Source organism: Galeopterus variegatus, unplaced genomic scaffold, assembly GCF_000696425.1.
Source record: "Galeopterus variegatus unplaced genomic scaffold, G_variegatus-3.0.2 Scaffold426, whole genome shotgun sequence".
Lineage (NCBI taxonomy): Eukaryota > Metazoa > Chordata > Mammalia > Dermoptera > Cynocephalidae > Galeopterus > Galeopterus variegatus.
Window position 1 is genome coordinate 155260 of NW_007726537.1, and position 23280 is coordinate 178539.

The window sequence follows — 23280 nt, forward strand, 5'->3', positions numbered from 1 at the left end:
CTTTTTGAAAATGTATTCCCCAACTTTTTTTTTTTTTTTTTTTTTTTGTCTTTTTTCCATGTCCGGCAACGGATCGCAACCCTCAGTGTTGCCCCCGTACCGGACCGGGGACCGGCAACGGGACCGCAACCCTCGGTGTCGCTCCCGTGCCTCGCTCAGCCAGTGAGCTGGAACCGGTCTGTATGTGGGATCCGAACCCTTGGGCGGGAGTGCCGCCGCGCTTCCCAAGCGGCGCACTTATCCAGTGCGCCACCGGGCCGGCCCGTATTCACCAACTTCTAAAGGTTTACCTCATCCCCCCGAGCAGCCTCAGTTCTACTGACAACTAACTAAAGAGTGTCAACTGGTAAATATGTACCCCAAATTAGAGTGAAACCATAGGAATATCATGCTTTTTAGTAATACCTTAGTAAGTGGTAACTAGAGTGCTGTGTTTTGTTTTTGTTTATGTTTTTTTTAACCTTGTTCTTTTTCTTTTTTTAGCATGAAAACAAAGGTGTTGGGTTACCAAACCATTTGTTAGTATACCCTAAAGATAAAACCTAGCACACCACTATTTGAAAGTAAATGTAGCTTCAAATATTAAATGAAAATAATGGATTTGCAAAGGGTTGCTATTGAAACTTGAGATGTCTGTTAACTAAAATATATATGTAGGCTTTTGTTACTTTTTTTGGTAATCTGTAAATATCTTTATGAAACATCTTACTAGCATGCATACTGACAAGTAGCTTCCAGGATAAAACTCACGTTAGAACCACATTTAACTGGATAATTTTAACAAGTTTATTACTCTAGGGTACTAAAGAAAATGAATGTTTGAATGTATGATTTTGTCATATTAGCATCATATACTTCGGACATGTGACACCATAGAATCTTGACACCATTTACTGCATGTTGACCATGTGCCAGACTGCTAAATTCATTCAACACATCTCTTAATCCTTTTAACAGCTCTACAAGGTACATGCTATTAATTACCCTAGGTCACACAAGTTAGTGGGATCAAGAACTACTGTGGTGTTCAATGACTTTGGCTCCAAAACTAGTGTTTGATTTGGGGACTTTCATGTATACTGCCCCCAAGTCTTTCTAACTACTAAATGTAAATATCTACTTCAATCATCAACCTTATTCAAACTAACATCGTTTTTTTGTTTGTTTGTTTTTTTAAGCAGCTGGCCAATACTGTGATCCAAACCCTTGACCTTGGTGTTATAACACCAAGCTCTATGGCCAGCCCCACTGCCCCCTGCCACGCTGACTAACATCTTAAAGGGATTATTGAAATGCCTATGTTCTTACTTCCAAACTTAGACCTATTCCAAATGCTAAATACCTTGTTTCAGACTGTCAGCAACTTAGCCACTCCTGCTGTAGTGTACAGTTGCTTCCTTTTGCTATCAACATAGCAGAAAATAAATAGACATACCATTTAGTTTTGCTTTACTTCATTCTTCTTATGAGCAACATGCTTAGTCTTTAATGTTTTTAAAAATGTCACTCTGGAAGGCCTTAATGGATCTCACATCCCAAACCCTTAGTCCTACCCTATGATAGGATTCATCACATTTTGATTCTAATATTCATACAGAAAAATAGGAACAATTATAATAGCAAAATTAGAACAATACAAGAGTACTAGTGAAAACAGATATTAAAATATTACAAAAAAAATAAAACAGGATGGTACTGACACCTGAGTAGATTTTGAGACACAGGAAATTTTGTTTAGAAGGTGGCATTCCATATAAATGGACAAAATATTCAACAGTATTTGGACAACTTGGTAGCTATGTGGGAAAAAATAGATGCCTATTTAAACTTTGTAGCAAAATAACTCAGATAAAAGATTTATGTATGAAAAATTACATCTGAAAGGTACAAGAAGAAAACATACTTTTAAAAATATGATCATGTAGTGAGTTTGCCTTCTAAGTTAAAATACCTAAAAAAAAAAAAATAATAATGTACAATAAGTGTGACTAGATTTTTTAAAATCTGTATGGAAAAATGCCACAAAGAAAATTACATACTGGCCAGTGGCCCCCTCAAAGAAATATTGTTAAGGATGTTTGTCTTTAAGTTCTTATAACTCAAAAAGTAAAAGCCCAATACTCAATACACATGGGCAAAAGAAATGAAGAGTTAAATCATAGTGCTTAACCCAAGTTAATGAAGTAAATAAAAACCGTACAAGTATTCTGATCCCTGTACTGGCCAATTGCCAAAAAAACAAAAACAAAAAACTGCTGTTGAGATCCCTTTTTTTTTTTTTTTCCTTTTTGTCTTTTTTCGTGACTGGTAACGGGATCGCAACCCTTGGTGTCGCACCCGCACCGCGCTCAACCAGTGAGCAGACCGGTCTCTATATGGGATCCGAACCCTTGGCGGGAGCACTGCCACACTCCCAAGCACCGCACTCTACTGAGTGCACCACAGGGCCAGCCCGAGATCCCTTTTTAAGATTTTCATATGGATAAAAAGAAATAGGGAAATACGCGGCACATGTTTGTTCAAAGCAATTTGCTATAACCTCTAAGTTTTAAAACTTCATATAATCTGACTAAGCAATTCCAATGCAATCAATGAATATGTTGTGACTTCTGAAGATTATATGAAATTCCAACTTTTAACATTAATAGGAACACAGTCATGCTCATTTGTTGATGTATTTTCTATGGCTGTGCACCGTAATTGCAGAGTCATTGAAAGACCATATGGCCCACAAGTCTAAAATGTCATTTAGCCTTCAGAAATTTTGTGGACTCCTGCTCAAGAACAGCACCTTGTAAGATGACTAATGAGGGCTGCCCGGTTTGCTTATTTGGTTAGAGTATGATGTTATAACACCAAGGTCTAGGGTTTGGATCCCCATACCCACCAGGTGCAAACAAAAAAGATGACTGAAATGACAGAAATCATCTGAGCTGTCCACTAGCAAAATGTAGAATTTTTTTTTTTTTTTTTTTTTTTTTTTTGGTGGCTGGCTGGTATGAACATGTAGATAGTGAGATTGAGAAACTAGCTTATGGCTATTGGACAACATAGCTTTAGAAAATAAGGGGTTTGGTTTAAACTGCACATACACTTCCACATGTATGGAGCAGTGTATATGGAGGGTTTTTTTTTTTTTTAATTATGTCACTTTTGAATATGGGAAAATGCCTGAATTGTTCATTTGAAGGACCCTGGTTAAATTTTGTAGCATCCATATAATGGGATACTAGGCAGGTTTACTAGAAGATATCCAATAAATTAAATAAAACAAAAATGTATAATATATTTTTTTAAATAAAGCTTTGTTTTGTGTATTGCTGTATAACAGACCACCTTAAAACTTAGTGTTTCAAAATAAGTATTATCAAAATTCTGTGATTTGATTGGGCTGAAGCCAACTGCAGGCTCTATTTTGACTGGCAGTTGGCATGGTCTGTTACCTGGGAGCTCAGCTGGGCCTGCTGACTGTAGCATCTTGGTTCTTTTCATATGGCTTGGGATTGTCACAGTACAGCAGTGAGTGAAAGTAGATTTTAAAAGTTATAGAGCACCATTTCTACATTTTATTGGCCAAAGCCAGTCACAGGGTCCTTCAAGATATGGAGAGAGAGGAAATTAGTCCCACCACTCCATAAGAGGAGTGGCAGAAAATTTGTGACCATCTTTAATTTACCAAAAAAATATATAATACATTATATCTATCTATCTATCTATCTATCTATCTATCTATCTATCTATCTATCTATCTATCTATCTATCTATCTATCTATCCTATCTATCTATACACACACACTATCTATCTATCTATCTATCTCTCTATCTATCTATCTATCTATACACACACACATATATAATTGTTTGTTGTATGTACAGAAACTCCAAGTATATGCAAGAAATTGTTGATAGTAAGTTGTTTTTTTTAATGTAGAGGAATAGAAGTTTGGGGAGAACTTTACTGTATTTTTTGATGTTTATTCAGTATGGCAGCAAGGTGGCAGAATAGGATGGTCAAATGCTTGTCTCCTCACAGGGACATCAATTTGAATAACTATCAGTGCATGAAAATACCTTCACAAGAGCTAAGGAAACCAGGTGAGAGATTACAACACATGGGTGTAGCAAAGAAATAGGAAAAGTTTCATTGACTGAGGTAGGAAGGACTGTTACACATTACCTGCATCATCCCTCCAGAAACCCTGGGCAGCACAGCTCAGATGCCTTTTGTATAGGTGAAAGAGAGTGAAGTGAGCAATGGATTTGTCTCAGACCCTGACACCAGCCCCACCTCAGTAAAACCCAGTGACAGGCAGGCCCAAAGGGACTCATTCTCCAGGCTGGTACTGGAGGACCAAGCCACCTCAACAGCCACAGGTTGAGTATCTGTGGACTCAGACTCCAGCCCATCCCAGTGACAGGTCAGCACCTGTGAATTGAAATAAGTGTCCACTTCTTCACATGCATAGACACCAATGTACAGCCACCAGAATCATGAACAATCAGGGAAACATGACACCACCAAAGGAAAAAAAATAAAATACTAGTAACCTACCCTAAAGAAGTAGACATTAATGAAATGCCTGACAAAGAATTAAACATAATTATCTTAAAGAAGCTCAGTGAGCTAGAAGAGAAGACAGCTGTCAGGGAAACAACACATAAACTAAGGAGAAGTTGAACAAACAAATGATTATAAAGAACGAAACTCTGGAGCTAGAAAACACAATGACTGAACTGGAAAATTCCACGGTGTCAACATAGACTTAAGAGGAGGCAGTGAGCTTGAAGACGGGTAATTTGAAATTTCCCAGTCAGACAAAGAAAAAGAATGAAAATGAGTGAAGAAAGGCTATGGGAATTGTGGTACACTAAGTGAACCAATACACACATTATGAGTGTCCCAGAAGGAGCAGAGAAAGAAAAAGGGGAAAACAGTTTAAATAAAACTTTCCAATTCTGGAGAGAGAGATAACCATCCAGATCCATGAAGGTCAGAGATTAAATATGAAGAGATCTTCACTGAGACCCATTATAATCAAACTCCTAAACGACAATGAGTTTCAAAATTTATTCATCTAGGGCTGGCCTGTGGCTCACTTGGGAGAGTGTGGTGTTGACAACACCAAGGTCCCGGGTTCAGATCCCTATCTAGGGATGGCTGGTTAGTTCACTTGCGAGAGCATGGTGCTGACAACACCAAGTCAAGGGTTAAGATCTGCTTACCAGTCATCTTTTTAAAAAATAATAAAATATATTCATCTGTGTATTACCTATTCAAAAATTCCTTTATAAACCAACTCCCCTTACCCATGCCACTGCTGAAAGAGCCACAGTTTTCTGTTTTTAAATGGCCTTTAAAAAAAACCTGATCCCAAGGGCATTACATCTGTTCTAGTCGATTCTGAGACCACAGCTCTGCTGAAGGCTGTATAACATAGTATTTGAAAACTCTGGCTTTGTCTCTAGCTGCAAGACCATAGGCAAACTTCTTGATCTCTTATGTAAAACAGGTACTTTATACCCTTAAGATTATGCTAATAATTACACTTGCATTATCAACTGCTTCATGTAGTACGTAGTTGTCAGTCTGCTGGACTCCTGAGTTCCATGAGGTCAGAGACCCTTTGTTTACTATCGCATACTGGCAAGTACCTGACACATAGTATTCTCTCAAATATTAGTTGACTACTGAATGTCAAGTGAATGGCCCCCAAATCCCATTTTGTAACCTTATACTTAGGTCTTTCACTTTTGTCAAATTTAATTCTGCCATCCAAAGAAACTTTAAAAGAATGTTATTAATAACATGACTTCCCTAATGAATGTGTTTTAATGGATTTTGTGGTGTCAAAACATATGTCCCCAATCTCTTTTCTCCTCTGCTCAAAACTAGAAAAGATTCTCATCACCTCAAATCCAGACTATCCTAGCATTGAGAGTTCAATCATCTAGCTGTACCAAACTTGTCACTTAGACCTTTCAAAGTCTCAGCAGCAGTTCTTGCTTTGAAGGCCTCATTCTTTACCATCGCTGGTGCACACCGTACCCACTCCCAAGTAACCCAGATGTGAGTAGAGCTCTTGATCCATCTCTGCTCACATCCAGGCCCACTTTGAGGGCAGACTCCTTGTCAGTCTCTTTCTTCAGACCAATCTCAAGGGCTATCAATTTGTCTTATCCATCATTGTATTCCCAACCTTGTACAGTATCCTACATGAGATTTGATTAATGAAATCTTGTATTATTAACTTTGGTTTCCTGTGTGTCTTTTTGCCGATGAGCCTCTAAGGACCTGTAATATTTCTTTTGAATTTCCCACATCACTAAGCAGATCCTTAAATACTCAATTGAAAATTTTTCTATGCTCAGTCACCAGATGGCATTAGAGCCTTATACCTTATAGGTAAGTACATATCTCAGCGGATGTAGTCATGTTTCTGTATGCCAGAGGACCAGAGCCTCTTGTTTCATCTGAGTTGAGGATAACATAGGGGAAGGCTTAGTCAAGATCAGTTGGAATCAGGCTTACAGAGTAGAAAGCAGATCAGCTTTTGAGTGAAAGGAATACCCAAATTCACTGAAGAATTAGAATCCCATCTGAAAAGTTTCTTTCCAAAGCTAGTTACACGGTGGGCTTAAAACAAAACAAGAGAGCCCCAGCCCTTGAAGAATTCTACTAAGTGCATTTTCCAAGCCTGTAGAAAATCGTAACATACAGATGAGATTGTAGTTCCACTTTTTACAGTGGCTGTTTAAAACTTCCCTCTTGCACCTCTAGCCCTCAACAGATGACTGTATCACAGAGAAAACTGAATTCACTTGACTTTAATGTCCATGTCTTCTTTCTTTTACCAAATGTAATGAAATCTCAGCACTATCCTCTCCATACTTCCTGTTACAGGAAAGAAATTTCTCCTGTCTCCAGATCCCATTCTCCTTCTAAAGAGAACCTCCATTATGAATTATCCCTTTTTTCCCTGCCTTTTCAACCACTTCTTAGATATCCTTCCTGTCAATTAATTGTGTCCAAATCCCATAATAAAAAAAAAAAAACCCAAACAAAAACCCAATGCCAATAAGTTCTCTGCACTGGGCAGTTTCTGTCTCTCTTCTTTCCATATACCCAGCCCCCCTTTACTGGAAACAATTCATTGTTACCAATGATATCCATGTTGCTAAATCTTGTAGATTTTTTTAGTCTTCATCTTGGTAGCATTTGAGGATGCTGATTACTTTGTTGAAGTGTTTTGGTTTTCAAGGCAACACAATTTCTGCTTTCCTACTTCTCTCTCTCTCTCTCTCTCTCTCTCTGTTTGTTTTTTAATTTTTGCTCCCCCCCCCAATCCACTAGGTCTCCTTTGCTATACTTTAGTTTCTTAAGGCTTGGTCCCAAGGCCTCTCTTCGGTGCATCTTTCAACTCCCATTACTTCATTTACATCATTAATCAAATTTTGTTACTAACTCACAATCTTCCCCTGAGCTAAAGGCGTATATATATCACTTTGTACTTTAAAATTCATGTGTCCCTGGGCCGGCCCGGTGGCGCACTGCAATAGTGCGCCGCTTGAGAGCGCGACAGCGCTCCCGCCGAGGGTTCGGATCCCACATACAGACCGGTTCCCGCTCACTGGCTGAGTGAGGGGCAGGCGCAGCACCGAGGGTTGCGATCCCGTTGCCGGTCCCCGTCCGGTACGGGCGCAACACTGAGGGTTGCGGTCCGTTGCCGGACACGAAAAAAGACAAAAAGAAAAAAAAAAAATTCATGTGTCCCAAACTTAGCTTGTTTGGTCTCCAGAACTGATTTTCTTCCAGTGTTCTGTATTGTAACAAACAGCATTCACAACCATAAATTTGCCCTTGACATTTCTCTCATCTCGCATACCTAATTAACAAGGCTTGCTTCCTTTCCTTTTTTTTTTTGGTTGGTGGTTGACCAGAAAGGGGATCCAGAACCTCGACCTTTAGTGTTATCAACACCATGCTGTAACCAACTGAGCTAACCTGCCAGCCCTAAAATTGTTTTATTTATTTATTTATTTTTAATTTTTTTTAAAAAGATGACCAATAAGGGGATCTTAACCTGTGGCTTTGGTGTTATCAGCACCACACTCTCCCAAGTGAGACAGGGGCCAGCACTTAAAATGGTTTTATTTTGAATGCCGCTATTAAGCAGGACTTGTATTCACCAATTTATTTCAGGTTTTAGGTGCCTGCTTGTTCCTCTGCATTTGAGTTTGTAACCCCAGGGAAATGGCCCTTTCCTAACTCTTCCAGCATTATTTATGCAAAGTCTACCTCAGGGTTTTCAGACATGCTGTTCCTTCTGCCTGGATATTGCTTTGTTCCCTTCACCTAGTTATCTGCCTACTCATCAGATATTAGTTCAAACTTAGGTTTCTTAGGAAAGCTTCCCATCCCTTAGATTATTCAGCTATTTTAACTTATATTTACTGTTTCAATGTCTGTCTTCATATAATGTGAGCTCCATGAAGGCAAAAATTGCCTTTGTTTAGCTTGCTACTCTTTCCTTGAGGACTAACATAAGTACTCTGGTTATACGTACTTGTATCACTGACTACATTAGATTGAAGTAAAGTAATACTGTGAATCAGCGGCTTGGGTATTTTGTAGATAAAGCAAATGCCCCTAGCCTGACAGGTTAATTTCATTTAATGGCTATACTGTTTCAGGTAGTGCCTAGTTAAGGGTCGGCAAGACTCCACTTAATCGCTTTTTCACCTTCGGTAAATTACGTAACCTTTTTGTTGTTTTGGCAGCTGGCCGGTATGGGGATCTGAACCGTGAGCTTCGTGTTAGAAGGCTCTGCCCTAACCAACCGAGCAACCGGCCAGCCCGAACATGCCTTTTAATAGCTCAGTTTTCTCATCTATCAAATAGGATGGTAATAGTAGCCGCCTTTCAGGGATATTTTATTTTTGGGTGGCTGGCCGGTCTTTTCAGAGTTATTGTAAAGTTATGTGTAAACTTACTGAACTCTCAGGGAACGCTTATTGCGTTTCCCACCCCTTAGTAAGCACTCCATAATTGTTATTTATCATCACTAATTGTGCTGGAAAATTCCCTGCCCGCGAGTCGCTGAGTTCTGTGAGGGCGGTTCGGAAGAGTTGCAGACAGATCGGGTCTCCAGACTCTATTCACTTAATTCTCCCCGCTGATCTGAAAACGAGAGCTCGAATCCCGGCACGGCAGAGGGATCGGGAACCAGTCTTGTCAGTCCCAAGGGTGCTTTGCATTCAGTCAAGTTCAAAAAATGGCGGCGGCGGTCTTTTCAAGGGAATGGACTGCTGTCTTCCGCCCCAATGACCTTCCTGCACGGAATTCTGAGATTAGAAACAAGCCAAAACAGTATCGGTTCCCCCTGTGGCCCCATTGTCTGGTGCTTCCTACATTCCTCGGCAAATAATAAAAATAACCAGAGAATCGAAGTTGAGGCTAAACCAGGGACTCCGCGAATAGCCTGTAACGCATACCCTATTTAAATTTTGTATCATGCTATTTAGGGGTTCAAAAAAAGCCTTTTCGGGAATGGGACTCGAACTCGTAGGCTATGGCGCTTCCTACATTTCCCGCCTACACCGGCTGAGAGAGCGGTGGCCTCCGGAATTAGAGAACGACCGCAGCCGAGGGCGCTAGGGAGGTGCGCGCGCCGAGTGGGGGGCGGGGCCTGGTGCGCGCCGAACCTAGACACCAGTGGGTGGCGGCGAGCGCTCTCGCGAGAGTGGGTTTGCTCTTGGGCTGCAGCCGCTGCCGCCACCTCTTGCCAGCGCCGTTGCTGCAGGGGATTGTGGGATCCTCCGCGTCCCGCTCGCTGGGAGAGAGGTATCTCTCCTTTTCCCTCTCCCTTTCCCTAAGGTACGCGTGAAGCGGGTAAGAGTCGGGGTGGGGTGGCCGGGGGCTCTCCGCGTCCGACGGGAGGGGGCAGCGACGGCGACTGGGGCTGAGAGGAGCCGGTGGCGCGCCTTTCTTGCTCGCTCCCGCTCGCCCGCTCTGCCTCCCTCCGAGCTGCGTATGTGAGCCGCCTGATCGGCGGCCGCCATGTTAGGAGCGCAGTGGCGGCGCAACCAGCCTCCTCGGGCGGCTGAGGTGAGCGGTCCCGGAGGGAGACACGAGGCGAGCCAAGGGCCCGGGATGCGATGGGCTAGTCAGAGGGTGCTGAGGTCTGCAGATCGGCGGAGCTTCTAGCGTCCAGGGCTCGCTGTGGGCGGGGGCGGCACGTCGAGCCCGTTACACGCGGGCCACAGCGCTGAGGGGGAGGGAGGAACGCTCGAGGCCCAAGGGACCGACTGTCCATTGGGGCCTGCAGTTTGGGGAGGATGGTTGGAGGTAGTAGAGTTCTTGGTTAGCGTCAGCCCCAAATAAGCGTTTGCCTTTTTTCTCTGAAAATGTGCCACAAAATGGAGGATTTCGTAGATTCTGAAAATTAGCTGTTTGAGCAACGTTTCTTTCTTTTCTTGGCGACACGGCCTTCGCGCCGTTCCATCGCTTCATAGCGCCCCCTAAGACTCCCCAGCCACCCGCCCACATACGCGCGCGATTTTAGCTGGGCATCAGAAACAATTCCTCCCCACCCCCCATCGCGTAAAAATGGCCGAAAAGTGAAACGTTAACGCTTGTTTTTCTTATTGCGTCGTGGATAAAGCTTCAGTAGAAAGCAGCGAGGCAGGAGATTTGCTCTTGTTTTAGTCAGTCACCTCACATCCCTTTTTATCTAAATACTATTAGTCCAGCTTCCTTTAGAGGGGATCGTGTGGCGTGGGACCTTCCGGTTTCCAGACAAAGGGTTTGGAGTACTGTGGTGTAGTCGCCGCATCGTTGTTCTCTTCATTGATAGTGCTGTGCCATGCTCTGTGTTCGACACTAACCGTGGGCGAACGTCCCCTAGGTGTTTATCTGCTCTGTGGCCCTATTCTATGGAATATCCTCTTCCGTGGAATTTTTCTACTGGATTAGTTACAGTTTTTCAGCCAGACATATCTGGAACAGTTATGGTGGCTCTAAAATTTATAGTCTTTCAAGCACGCCGGAATAATTAATGAGTCGTTGATTTCGCAGGAAGCAGTCATGAGGTTTTTGTGTTGATGCAGCGTTCTATATATTAAAGATTGTTTTAAGATTTTTAAATAGTCGTAATGCACATTTTTCTCCTGGGTAAATTTAAAGTTATGTGGGCAAAAATTATATATTAGGCTATTTTCATAAAATGCTCAAAATAAAATTCCCCTTTAATACCTTATTATTTTACAAATGGCTCAGTCATCTACGAAGTCTGTCAGCATTGTTTTTCAACATTAATATTGTTTTAGAAACCAAGAAGAATGGGGAAGACAGATTTCTATTACAAAAACGCTTTGGATGGTTTCTTTTGCACTTAAATAGAATGTTTTTGCAAACTCGAAACTAAACGCCGTTAAGGTATTACGTGAAGATTCTTCTGATTTGTTATGTAAGATTTGAAAAAGAGACCATTTAGCCAGAAGATGTTTATGTTGAAGTGCTTTAAATTTACCTTTCTTTGCACTTAACATTATATGCTTAAAGCATTAGTTTATACTTTACCCAGAAAAGAAGTTTTCATTTTATCGTGTTATAGGTCTCCGTTTTTTGCTGTGTACAGCATTTACATAGCATTTTGAACTAATTCAGAAGGATTTAACCACTCTTGATCTGAGCATTTATTTATGTTAAAGGAGTCTTTAAGCATACTAATTTTATTACTGATGCTTTTAGGAGAGTGTAAATGCTAAGTAACATTATAAGTCAGTTAATGATAATAACTAAAACAATTTTTAACAATTGATGAATGCAGCGATAATGTCTTACGCAATTTTAGAAGTGGCAATTTTAGAAGTGTCACGTAGTTCAAATCCCTAATTTTATAGAATAAAAGATTAAAGTCCATATAGGTGGTGGTTACATAGTAAACCAGCAGCAGGGCTGCCAGTGTGGTCTTAAAACCCTTGGATCTTGATTCGGTCCTTGATTCAGACTTTTTCACGTATAATAAATAGGCTTAAAAGGGAAAGACTGCCCTTAGGAATTTATCCTGAGGGATAGTGTATCAAAGGTTTGTGTATGTAAATGTTAATGTCAGTTATTAAGCATGTTAAAAATCTAAAGATTTTTCTGTGGGGATTCAGCTTTGGGGAATGTGCTAAGTGTGGAAACGAACATCTATACAGCTACTTAAAATAGTATTTTAGGAGGAGAGTAATGATGAGAAAAATGATACAGTATTAACTGTAAAGGAAAAAATAAAATTGCTGGTGTGTAATTTGCTTCGTTTTATAAAGGAACATGTAAAAAAAAGCATAAAAGTAGAGGTATACCCTAAAATGTTAGCTCAAGGTGTTGGGATTGTGGGTGATTTGTTTTCTTCCTGGCGTTTCTCTGAAATTTCCACAAGAAGATTACATTTACTTCTGTAATGAGGAAAAAAGTGAAAAAATTTTAAGGCTAGAACAGCTTTTAACAGATCAGAATTTCGTGGAGTTTTGTTTTTTGTTTCATTTTAAAGAATCTCATCTATTTTTAAGCAGGCTTTGGATAGAAGGGAAGCAGCTTCTTGAAGTCTGAAGTGCACACCTGTTCAGAAGTGACAAAAAATAGTGCTTGCTGTGTGAAATAGTCTGGTTATTGTGTATAGACAAACATAGGAATCTGAAGGTTCTTATGTAAAAATATTAAATTTGTTATTATTGGGACTAATATTAATTAGCTTATGATATGAATTGCTGCCATTAATTTTACAAGTGATCAAAACCAAATAATTGGATAATGGTTTATTAAATGTCTTAGCACATATTTTAGTTAAGAGCACTTGTTTTTATATACGAAAGTACTTCAAAAAGTTCATGGAAAGAGTTGTATTACCGTTCGGTTCTGTTTTTCCACACATTTTTTAAAGTACCTTCATATGTAAAACTTCTATAGTTAGAATTACAGCAAAACTATCCCACACTTCTTGGAACAGGTTTTAAAAGTGGATGACTGACTTAACTTTTGGGATGGATTGTGCTAGGTTTGTTGGGTGTGGGATTGCAGACTAAGAGTGTAGTTTTGACACTTTCTACATACATGGTTATTCCAAGGCTTAACACTGTCTGAGAAATAAAGTGCTGTAATTTATGATTCTTAGCTATGCAGTGGACCTTTCTCATTGAGTCATTGGGATTAGGGGCTCTGAAACTTCACAAAAGTTTATATGTAGAAGAGTTTAGTACATAAGTAAAAGAAAAGCAGAGACAAAAGCTTGTGGACTGAGAGAATTTAAGATATGTAGCCTTTAAAGGGTTTTTATATGTGGTTTTTAAAATTGAGTACAACTTTAGGTTTTAAATTATTCAGCTCATTTCTATTGTAAATGTAAATATAAACTTGTGGGCTGGCCCGTGGCTCACTTGGGAGAGTGTGGTGCTGATAACACCAAGGCCCCGGGTTCGGATCCCATATAGGGATGGCCGGTTTGCTCACTGGCTGAGCATGGTGCTGACAACATCAAGTCAAGGGTTAAGATCCCCTTACCGGTCATCTTTAGGGAAAAAATAAATAAATAAATAAATAAAAACTTGTAATACAATAGAAATTATATGATGAAGTATTATGTTATGTTTCCTGACCTAAATATATTTTATTATTGTGACAAGTCTGTGTGGATGGAGTGCTGAGTGCCTTTGTGATGTGGCTTTGATATAATTTTCCAGTTTGCATATCAAGCCCTCAGGTTCTCTTTATAGGTAAAGCTCGAGGCTCTTAGAAAGTAAGCAAAAACTACATGAATAGCAATGAAAGCTTAGGCTTAAATTTTTAAAAAATACGTTCCAAAATTTAAAGGATAACTGATACAAAATACCTGCTCTTTTCCCTGTAAACTTTAAAAGATGGTATATTTGCTGCTCTTTTTAATTTAGAGTCCCAGTAACCTGTGGTTGTTTGTACCTATCCTCAGGCAGAAACAGATTAGTAGGAAAACAAAGAGGGTGCCCACTGGGGTGAGGTAGGTAGTTCTTCCCAGCTACTGCTGCTGGCTAAGAAGAGCAAGGGAAAAAAAATAAAATGCCTGTAAGTGTCTTATTGGGTGGGCAGTAAGTGCTGCAAGTGTGGAAAGTTCTGTCATGTGTCTTTTAACAATGTGGATACATCCTGAGAAATGGGTCATTAGGTGATTTTGGTTGTGTGAACGTTATAGAGCGTACTTACACACATTTATGTTAAATAGACTACTATACACCTTCAGCTCCATTATAATCTTATGGGACCACCCTCATATATGCAGTTGGTCATTGAAATGTGTATGCAGTGCATGGATATAATCTTTTTTTTTTTTTTTTTTTCCTTTTTGTCTTTTTTCGTGTCCGGCAACGGATCGCAACCCTCAGTGTCGCGCCTGTACCGGACCGGGGACCGGCAACGGGATTGCAAACCTCGGTGCTGCGCCCGCACCTCGCTCAGCCAGTGAGCGGGAACCGGTCTGTATGTGGGATCCGAACTCTCGGCGGGAGCGCCGCCGCGCTCCCAAGCGGCGCACTGTAGCAGTGCGCCACCGGGCCGGCCCCATGGATATAATCTTTTAACGTTAGGATCTAAATAGGATTTTTGATTTGCAGTATCATCTGTTGCTGTCAGATTATGAAGATGCATAATTTTTAAATCTTTCAGGGTGATTCATGTGGTTTTTTCCTCCTTTGTGGGTATTAGGATATCTCCCTTTTAGTATAGTAACTCACAGGGGAGGAAACCTATGTAAAATTTTGAAATCAAGTATTTGAGTGCCTAACTCGCATAGTAGTGGGGAAGGAAAAATAATATCAAAGAAATACAAACATTCGAACTTAAAATATTTTGTGAGAAGATGTGGAACAGCAGACCATAGTTTTCTGAAAGAGCATCATGGAGGAGGGAGCACCAGGAGACAACCAAGAAAAATATTCATAGCGGTTTTCTTGGTAGTGGCAAGAAATCGAAAACAGTTTAAATGACGATTGTCTGCAGAATAGATAAGTATATATGCATACATAATGGTGTCTATATTGCAGTGAAAATGTAGGTTTAACTCATTTATGTATAAATGTGGATAAGTAAGTTTTTTAAAGCAAGTAAGAACAATGCATATTAAGTCAATTTGTATAAAGTTCAGAAATGCAAAATTAAACACTTTTTCTTTTCTTGCGGGTGGGGTGGTTGGATGGTCTAGGGATCTAACCCTGGACTTTGATGTTATCAGCACATCACACACCATGCTCTAGCCAGCCCTAACATCACTTTTTTTTAAGGTTACATACATTAAAAGTGGTAAACCTTAAAAACAAGGGACTGGGGCTGGCTGGTTAGCTCAGTTGGTTGATAACAACAAGGCCCAGGGTTTGGATCCCTGTACCCGCAAGCTGCCAAAAAAACTGAAGAAAGAAAAACAAGGGACTGCAGAAGGGGAGGGGGGATTCATTGGAAATTGTCAGGTAGGAGATTTCTAAGGTCTTGTTAGCATTCTGTTCTGTCTCTAAAAATTTGGGTGCTTGTTGTATACACTGTGGTTTATATAATAAATGGCATGATTAAGGAGGGGATTGCTGGACCTTAAGAGAATTATTAGTATTACAAATTAAATGAGGATGGATGCATTCAGCTAATAATTTTATTTACACAAGCACTGAGCAGTCTTTGTAAATGGAATAGCAAGCAGGCCTTTCTATAAGATGTTGGGTTATAGTGGGAAATAGGTTTAGAGAAGTAAGATGGAACCAATACATGAAAGGCATTGAAAACCATAGTGCAGTTAGAGCATGTTGTTGTAACACCAAGATCAAGGGTTCAGATCCCCATACCTCCCAGCTGTCAAAAAAAAGAAAAGAAAACCTTAGTGCAGACTTCGTGTAGTAAGTGGTAAAAAGTAGCAGGTTTTTGAGCAGGAGCGTGAAATAATGAGCAGTGTTTCAGGAGGTGATGAGCTGTGAGCATGGATGCGAGCAGGTCAGCTGAAAGGCAGGAGGACTCGAGTAAGGTTATGGCGGAGAGAAAGAATAGAAAGGTCACAAGGCTGCATTCTGAAGGATGAGAAGATAATTTGAAAACCAGTTGGCAGTAAGGAATGAAGAAAGAAGAGGTTTAATTTGTCCACTTTGACTAGAATCAGCTTCTCTTCCTTGATCTTATCTGTCAAAGTTACTATCAGTCTTTAAATCTGGTTTTTTTTTTTTTTTCTTTTTGTCTTTTTGTCTTTTTTCTGTGTCCGGCAACGGATCGCAACCCTCAGTGTTGCCCCCGTACCGGACCGGGGACTGGCAACGGGATTGCAACCCTCGGTGTTGCTCCCGCGCCTCGCTCAGCCAGTGAGCGGGAACCGGTCTGTATGTGGGATCCGAACCCTCGGGCGGGAGCGCCGCCGCGCTTCCCAAGCGGCGCACTATCCAGTGCGCCACCGGGCCAGCCCTAAATCTGGTTTTTAAAGCTGCTTCCTGTTGAGGTTTGACAGAGCTCAAATTTGAATTCCAGCTTTGAATGGAAATGGAAAGCACATTAAAGTTAACGTGTGGAATAGGGAGTATAGTGCAAGTGAAAGGTTTGTAAGTCCTTTTATTCATGTGTCCCTTGGGTCGATCCTTTTATCTCCAAAGTTTTTCTCATCTAAAAATAAAGAAAAATGAATTTTACCTTATTTCTGTTTTGTGAGGATCGGGTTACATAAAAATAGATTACTGTGTGCTTACTTTGTGCCAGACGGTATTCTAAGTGTTTTATATAGACTAATTTATTAAATCTTTACAGCTTTATGAAGTAGGTATTATTTTTATTCCTATTACACATATTAGGAAACAAAGGGATGTGAATTAATTTGCTTAAAGTCACAGTTATTTTGTAGTAGAACTTGGATTCAAATCGAGGCACCGGGTTCCAAAAATCTAGTATATAAGAAATCAAAGAGTTGTGCAAATGTTTGCAGAAACCAAGAAAGTAGAATATTGAGCGGAGGGAAAAATCTTAAGGGTGCAGAATGGAGCTTTGAGAGAAACCATTGGTTTTGCTTAAGTAGAGGAGAGTGTAAAGCAGTTTGAATTATAGATCAAATCAAGAGCGAACATTGTCATGTAAATAGAATAACTTTCTATCTTGTAGTATGTTTACTTAATCATTTTTTTATGTAGCTTTAATCTGAAAATGCTTTGTGCCTAATTGACAGTCAGTAGAAAAAAATTTTAAACCTAGAAGAAAATAAATATTACCCCAAGTCTGAGTAAGAATTTCTTCTACTGATTAACGTGAAGTTGTCTTCTCAGCAGCTGAAGACACTGCAGCACTTTTTTTTTTTTACCCCCACTGTTTATGCACTCTTAATTATCATTAAGAAGTGGATCAAGAACTGCAGCACTTTTTTTTTTTTTACCCCCACTGTTTATGCACTCTTAATTATCATTAAGAAGTGGATCAAGAAGTGGACTGTAAGTTGAATACAGGTCTGTCAGGTGGATCAAGATCAATAGTCTTTAAAGCACTTGAAAATATTAATATTTGGTTTTCAATTTTTCTGGCACTACACTTCTTGTTTTAACTTTCCTATTGTGTGATGACACATACTGCTTTATACAAAGCTGAAATTAATAGAGCTAGGACTTTATTTCTTAAGAGGTTTACTATTTAAATTATTTAGTACTTTATTTTATTGAAAAAATTCTTCAGCCACTCAAAGTTATGTGCCATACTAAGATGAGATTATGGCACTCAAGAACACAGATTAGAGAGTTTAAGATTTTAAAGTGGCCCAAACTCTAGGAAAAAATTAGTAATTCCTCAGATATTACAATCACTTAAAAAAGCAAACCCTTAAAAGAAATAATTGTTACAAAACATATTGAGAAAGGGTATAATGATGTAAACTAGCATTATTAAAATGAGAGATTTCCTTTTTTTAGTGAAAAATTTCTAGCACTTTTAAAATGGAAACTAGGTTGGTAAATATAAAACCATTATAAAATTTAATAAGTGAGAAAAATTTAAATAAAGGATTAGCCCAACCCTGTGCTTGAACTGAAAATTGAGTTAGGTGCTTAGTTTATTAAAAGTTCTGACCACAGGAATCAATAATTTTGTGTAATTGATGACAAAAATCAAGCAGCTACCTCTCGAAAGGTAGTTTTGAGGTTACTGATTGTGAACTATCCCTACCATCTGTCATTGACATGATTAGGACATTTGTACTATATTGGCATTGTTGGCAGCTGCCTTAAAAACGTATTTGGTATATTTTCACATGAATAAGTTTAAAAATGACAAGGGTGTTTCACCTTGATAGAACATTGGGAAAATCTGAAAATTTCTTGCTCCTTCCACCCTTTTGTGTGTTTATAATTCAGAATGGGAAAATAGAAGAAACTGTAATTTTCTAGCTGTTGCTTGTAAGTTTTATGTGAGATTATTGGGTTAAAATAATGTCAACATGAGGATATTTTCCCTTCATTATCTCTGAATATCTCTAGTTTTATGGTTAAACCATCCTAAAATTAGTTGTTTTTAAGAAGTTAGTATTTCACACAGTTGAGAACATAGCTAAAGAGCAATATGTTAGTAGTAGATACCTTTAAAACCATTTAAATTTTGAATTTAGAAGCTGAAAGTCTTTTCATTTTTTTCTGTAATAAATTTTAAAGAATTAAATTTGGGCTTGTGCTCATTTTAGTAATACTGCCAAGTAGCCCTCTGAAAGAATGACTAAGCGGATTAATAGATAGTCTTTGTTTTACATAGGTGGAAACCTAGATCTGGAACAGCATTTGCTTTGTTCTCCATGAATTTTCAGGGTGTGTCAAATTTTTTATCTTTTTCTGAAATATTTTAATATTCCACTTTTAATTGGTGAAGAAAGTGAATCCAATAAAGAATATCAGCTACTTGTGGAATGGGGGGTAGAATATTAACCAAAACTTTTTAAAAAGTTTATTAATATTATTTTTTATATTCTATGATGATGTTGCGGAGCACTTGGGGGGAGGGGGATAGGAGAAGGGGGAAGGAAATAGGGTGGTGGGAGAAGGAGAGGCAGGGTTGAGGCCTGTGGCACACCCCCTCATTCCTGCAGGGGGGACCAAGGGGCTTCCAGAAATACTTCTTAACCATAAATAAGAATAGTATTTGTTGAAATTTGTTAAGATGTTGAATCTGTGAATCTAATATTTTTAAGACAGCTTAAAATTTATTATGGCTGGCCGGTCAGCTCAGTTGGTTAGAGCACAGCCTTATAACACCAAGGTCACAGGTTTGAATCCCTGTACCGCCAATTGCCTAAAAATAAAATTGTATCATGAAATAGATTTGTAAGTTCCAGGTTAACTATTCAGAATTGTCTATAAAAATGAATTTTAAGCCTGTTTGTTGAGAATTTGATATCAGATTGTAGTAAATGGCATTTGTGAAGTGAAATTATGGATAATGTTGGCAGTCCCCCCCCCCCTTGGTTTTGGGTGGACGTGCTTTCTTTTTTGGAAGCAAAGGGTTCTGCGTTGATGGGCATTTAGAATTTCTTATATAGAGATTTTAAATGGTCAAGTTGGATTTTAATGTTACATTCTTAGTTTAGTTTTCTCAAAGGAACTACTCCCAAAATTGTATTAATCTCTAGTGAAGTTTATTGTAAAAAGGCAAAATTATAATTATGGGGGAAATACTGTAAAAACACTAGTCTTATATAGTTTTAGTATTTTAATGTTTCAATATTGTGCTAATTTTTATGTTTCAATATTTTACTAATAGGCAGTAGGTCCCATGTGAATGAGCCTTTAAAAATAGCTGTACATCTTATGATCGACATTGACCAAAGACAGTGGAAAAACTTTTTAATAAATGCTTTCTCAACAGTGCTGTCATGTCTGATTCCTCTCAATTTCTTTGTTCTAATAAAAACAATAACTTGGTTTGAATAATTGTGTTTTTCTCAGAAATCCAACTTAAGTTCCTTTTCAGTACTATTAATTACTTTAATGTCCTTGTATGGAGCTGCATTTTAAGTTGAAGCTCTGAGTATCTTAATATTTAAGGTTCTCATGGAATTACACATTGTCATGGGATTTACATTGTTTGTCTTTCCCCTTTTCTGAGTTTTCCTGACATCCATTTTGTGTTTCGTGTTAAGGTTATCATCTTTTACTTTTACTTAACTTTTCCTTTTGTAGATCCACTGTTTTCATATAAGCTGCCGAAAAATGTAATTGAGGTCTTTGTAATCTAACAACTGTATTTCCTTAAAATACAGCCATTTGAAAATACTACACATAATTATGATACCATTGTGTAAGTTCTTTGAGGGAGAATAATACATAATAGTTCTTTCAAAAACAAAGCTTTGGCAATAACATGAAAGTCTAAAGTTACAATTAATAATAATCCTGATACTTAAAATTTTTATTTTGAAAAACCCTCTATAGGTTTTGATTTTTTAAATAAAGTATACATGAAAATGTAGAGGGTCCTACCAATGTTTACATAGTATTTTGACTGCTGTTCTTTATGGCATTTATAAGACATATCAAAGAAACTTTCATCCAAAGAAGTCCATTTAGTGTCTTTATTTTATTGATCTTATCTTAAAGCTTAAGTAGTTTACATAATGGATCTTGTCTTAGAACTAGTTTCTTTTGGTGTCTTCTCTCAAATTCATCTTTCTTGGTGTGCAAAAACATCTGTAACTCCAGCCACCTCTGATAGCATTTCTGTGTCTTTATTATATCTATTTTTAAAAATCTAGTCTAAATCTTTCTTGCTTGTAACTTTTTTTTATTCTTCCTCTGCTGCTGTATTTGTTCAGTGTATCCTTACTATCATTGGTGGAATTGGTCCCGTAATAGACTTGTAATAATTGAATATTACCTGGTTTTTGTTGTAATAAAGTTTAACATATTAAACTACCGGTGCTTAGGTGTATGGGTGACCAAACATAAAACTTAACTAAGCAATGCCTCCTAGTAGAATTCCATAGTAAACATCTTCAGATTTATGTCTGTATGTAGTTGTGATTATAAAATTGTCTCACTGAGGATATTTGTGTACATCTTTTAATATTTTATGGAATCATATGTAAATGCTTTGCACATTCTTATTTGACAATTTATGAAGTACAATGATAATGATTTAAGAAAGAAAATGAAAAAAGTTCATCCAGAAATACATCTTGGGGGCTCATAATCAGAATTTAATTTTTCCAGGTGATTGGGCTATTCTTGTGAAAAGTTTACAGGAATCTGTGTAATCAAGATCTCATTTTCATTTTTGCCTGTTTTAGCTCTAGAGGTACTGTAGCACTGAGCATTAAGTGAGCACTGATGGATGCTAACTTGGAAAGTTTCCCTTCTTTAAGTCACTTATATTTCCTGTACCTGGTTTTTTCTTGGGAGGTCTCCTATTTCTGTACTGTGACCAGAGTTAGTTCTCCTTACCTTACAAGATTAGATTTGAAGTAAGCACTGCCGGAGGTAGGAAGATCAACAAGAAGGCAGTGGCTAAATTTGGGCAGAAATCCTTAAAACTGGAGGAAATTACTTATTTTTCTTATTCACTTCTGTCTTCACCTCAAATTGATATTGTTGCATAAAGGTCTCAACTGTTATGTTTGGTCTTAGATCTTATGCTAGGTACTTGACACCTAAGCTTCATTTACTTGTAATATTACTTGGTTCTTCCTGATAGTGATAATAGGTCTCATTTTCCACAGCAGAATACAACTGATTTCATCTTTGACTTGCTGACCTTGATTTTTTGTTTTTAGTCTTCTGGAACTTAAGCCATCATACTATAGGGTGTGTTTTTATTCTTCTAAAAGAAGAAACTCATCTATATTTTTACTGAAATTTTGATGTACTCAGACATCTAACCCTTCAATTTAAGTGTTTTTAAACTCAGTATGGAATTCCCTTTAATAGTTAAACTTTAGCATGAAAGACTACTTTTTAAATATCTATATGCAGGCTCTGCATACATCTGGAATCTGTTTAAGATATGTAATAAATTTCTTGTAAGTTTGAGATCTTAAATGGTTTTTTTAATCGACATGATGCGTAAGTTTTTTTTTCTTAAAAAAACGGCATCTACTTAAAGGGATTTATGACTAAAATTGCTTATTTTTCTACAGAGTTGTCTGCTGGTTCTCAGCTTGAAGAAGATTCTACAGTCCTTATTGATCCTTTTTCTTGGCGTTACCATTTTTTGAAGCAAAGTTAACCTAGCTTTCTAGTTTGAGCTTTCTTTTTGGCCGTCTTAAAAAAAATTTTTTTTTTAATCTATAAAATAGACAAGAGATAGTTCTACAATGTCCAAGTCATTCCAGCAGTCATCTCTCGGTAGGGACTCACAGGGTCATGGGCGTGACCTGTCTGCAGCAGGAATAGGCCTTCTTGCTGCTGCTACCCAGTCTTTAAGTATGCCAGCATCTCTTGGAAGGATGAACCAGGGTACTGCACGCCTTGCTAGTTTAATGAATCTTGGAATGAGTTCTTCATTGAATCAACAAGGAGCTCATAGTGCACTGTCTTCTGCTAGTACTTCTTCCCATAATTTGCAGTCTATATTTAACATTGGAAGTAGAGGTCCACTCCCTTTGTCTTCTCAACACCGTGGAGATGCAGACCAGGCCAGTAACATTTTGGCCAGTTTTGGTCTGTCTGCTAGAGACTTAGATGAACTGAGTCGTTATCCAGAGGACAAGATTACTCCTGAGAATTTGCCCCAAATCCTTCTACAGCTTAAAAGGAGGAGAACTGAAGAAGGCCCTACATTGAGTTATGGTAGAGATGGCAGATCTGCTACACGGGAGCCACCATACAGAGTACCTAGGGATGATTGGGAAGAAAAAAGGCACTTTAGAAGAGATAGTTTTGATGATCGTGGTCCTAGTCTCAACCCAGTGCTTGATTATGACCATGGAAGTCGTTCTCAAGAATCTGGTTATTATGACAGAATGGATTATGAAGATGACAGATTAAGAGATGGAGAAAGGTGTAGGGATGATTCTTTTTTTGGTGAGACCTCGCATAACTATCATAAATTTGACAGTGAGTATGAGAGAATGGGACGTGGTCCTGGCCCCTTACAAGAGAGATCTCTCTTTGAGAAAAAGAGGGGCGCTCCTCCAAGTAGCAATATTGAAGACTTCCATGGACTCTTACCGAAGGGTTATCCCCATCTGTGCTCTATATGTGATTTGCCAGTTCATTCTAATAAGGTGAGTTAATGCAACAGATACTTCTAATTTCTTTTACGTTGTAGTGCCTATTCTGTATTTACCT

The 23280-nt window shown here is 38.6% G+C and overlaps 1 protein-coding gene across 3 annotated transcripts in view; it reads left to right on the forward strand.

Annotated features, from left to right (window-relative positions):
- Window positions 1-23280, forward strand: part of MATR3 (matrin 3) — a 48886-nt gene that overhangs the window by 7979 nt on the left and 17627 nt on the right. Inside the window, exons 1-2 of one of the 3 annotated variants that reach the window (XM_008568615.1) lie at window positions 9766-9874; window positions 22128-23216. The exons of 1 other annotated variant lie outside the window; for it this stretch is intronic. In XM_008568615.1, the coding sequence (XP_008566837.1) occupies window positions 22305-23216 (912 nt within the window). In that variant the 5' untranslated portion in view covers window positions 9766-9874; window positions 22128-22304. Of the gene's footprint in view, window positions 1-9765; window positions 9875-22127; window positions 23217-23280 lie in introns of those variants that run through there. One more of the 3 variants, XM_008568616.1, reaches the window with a different exon arrangement.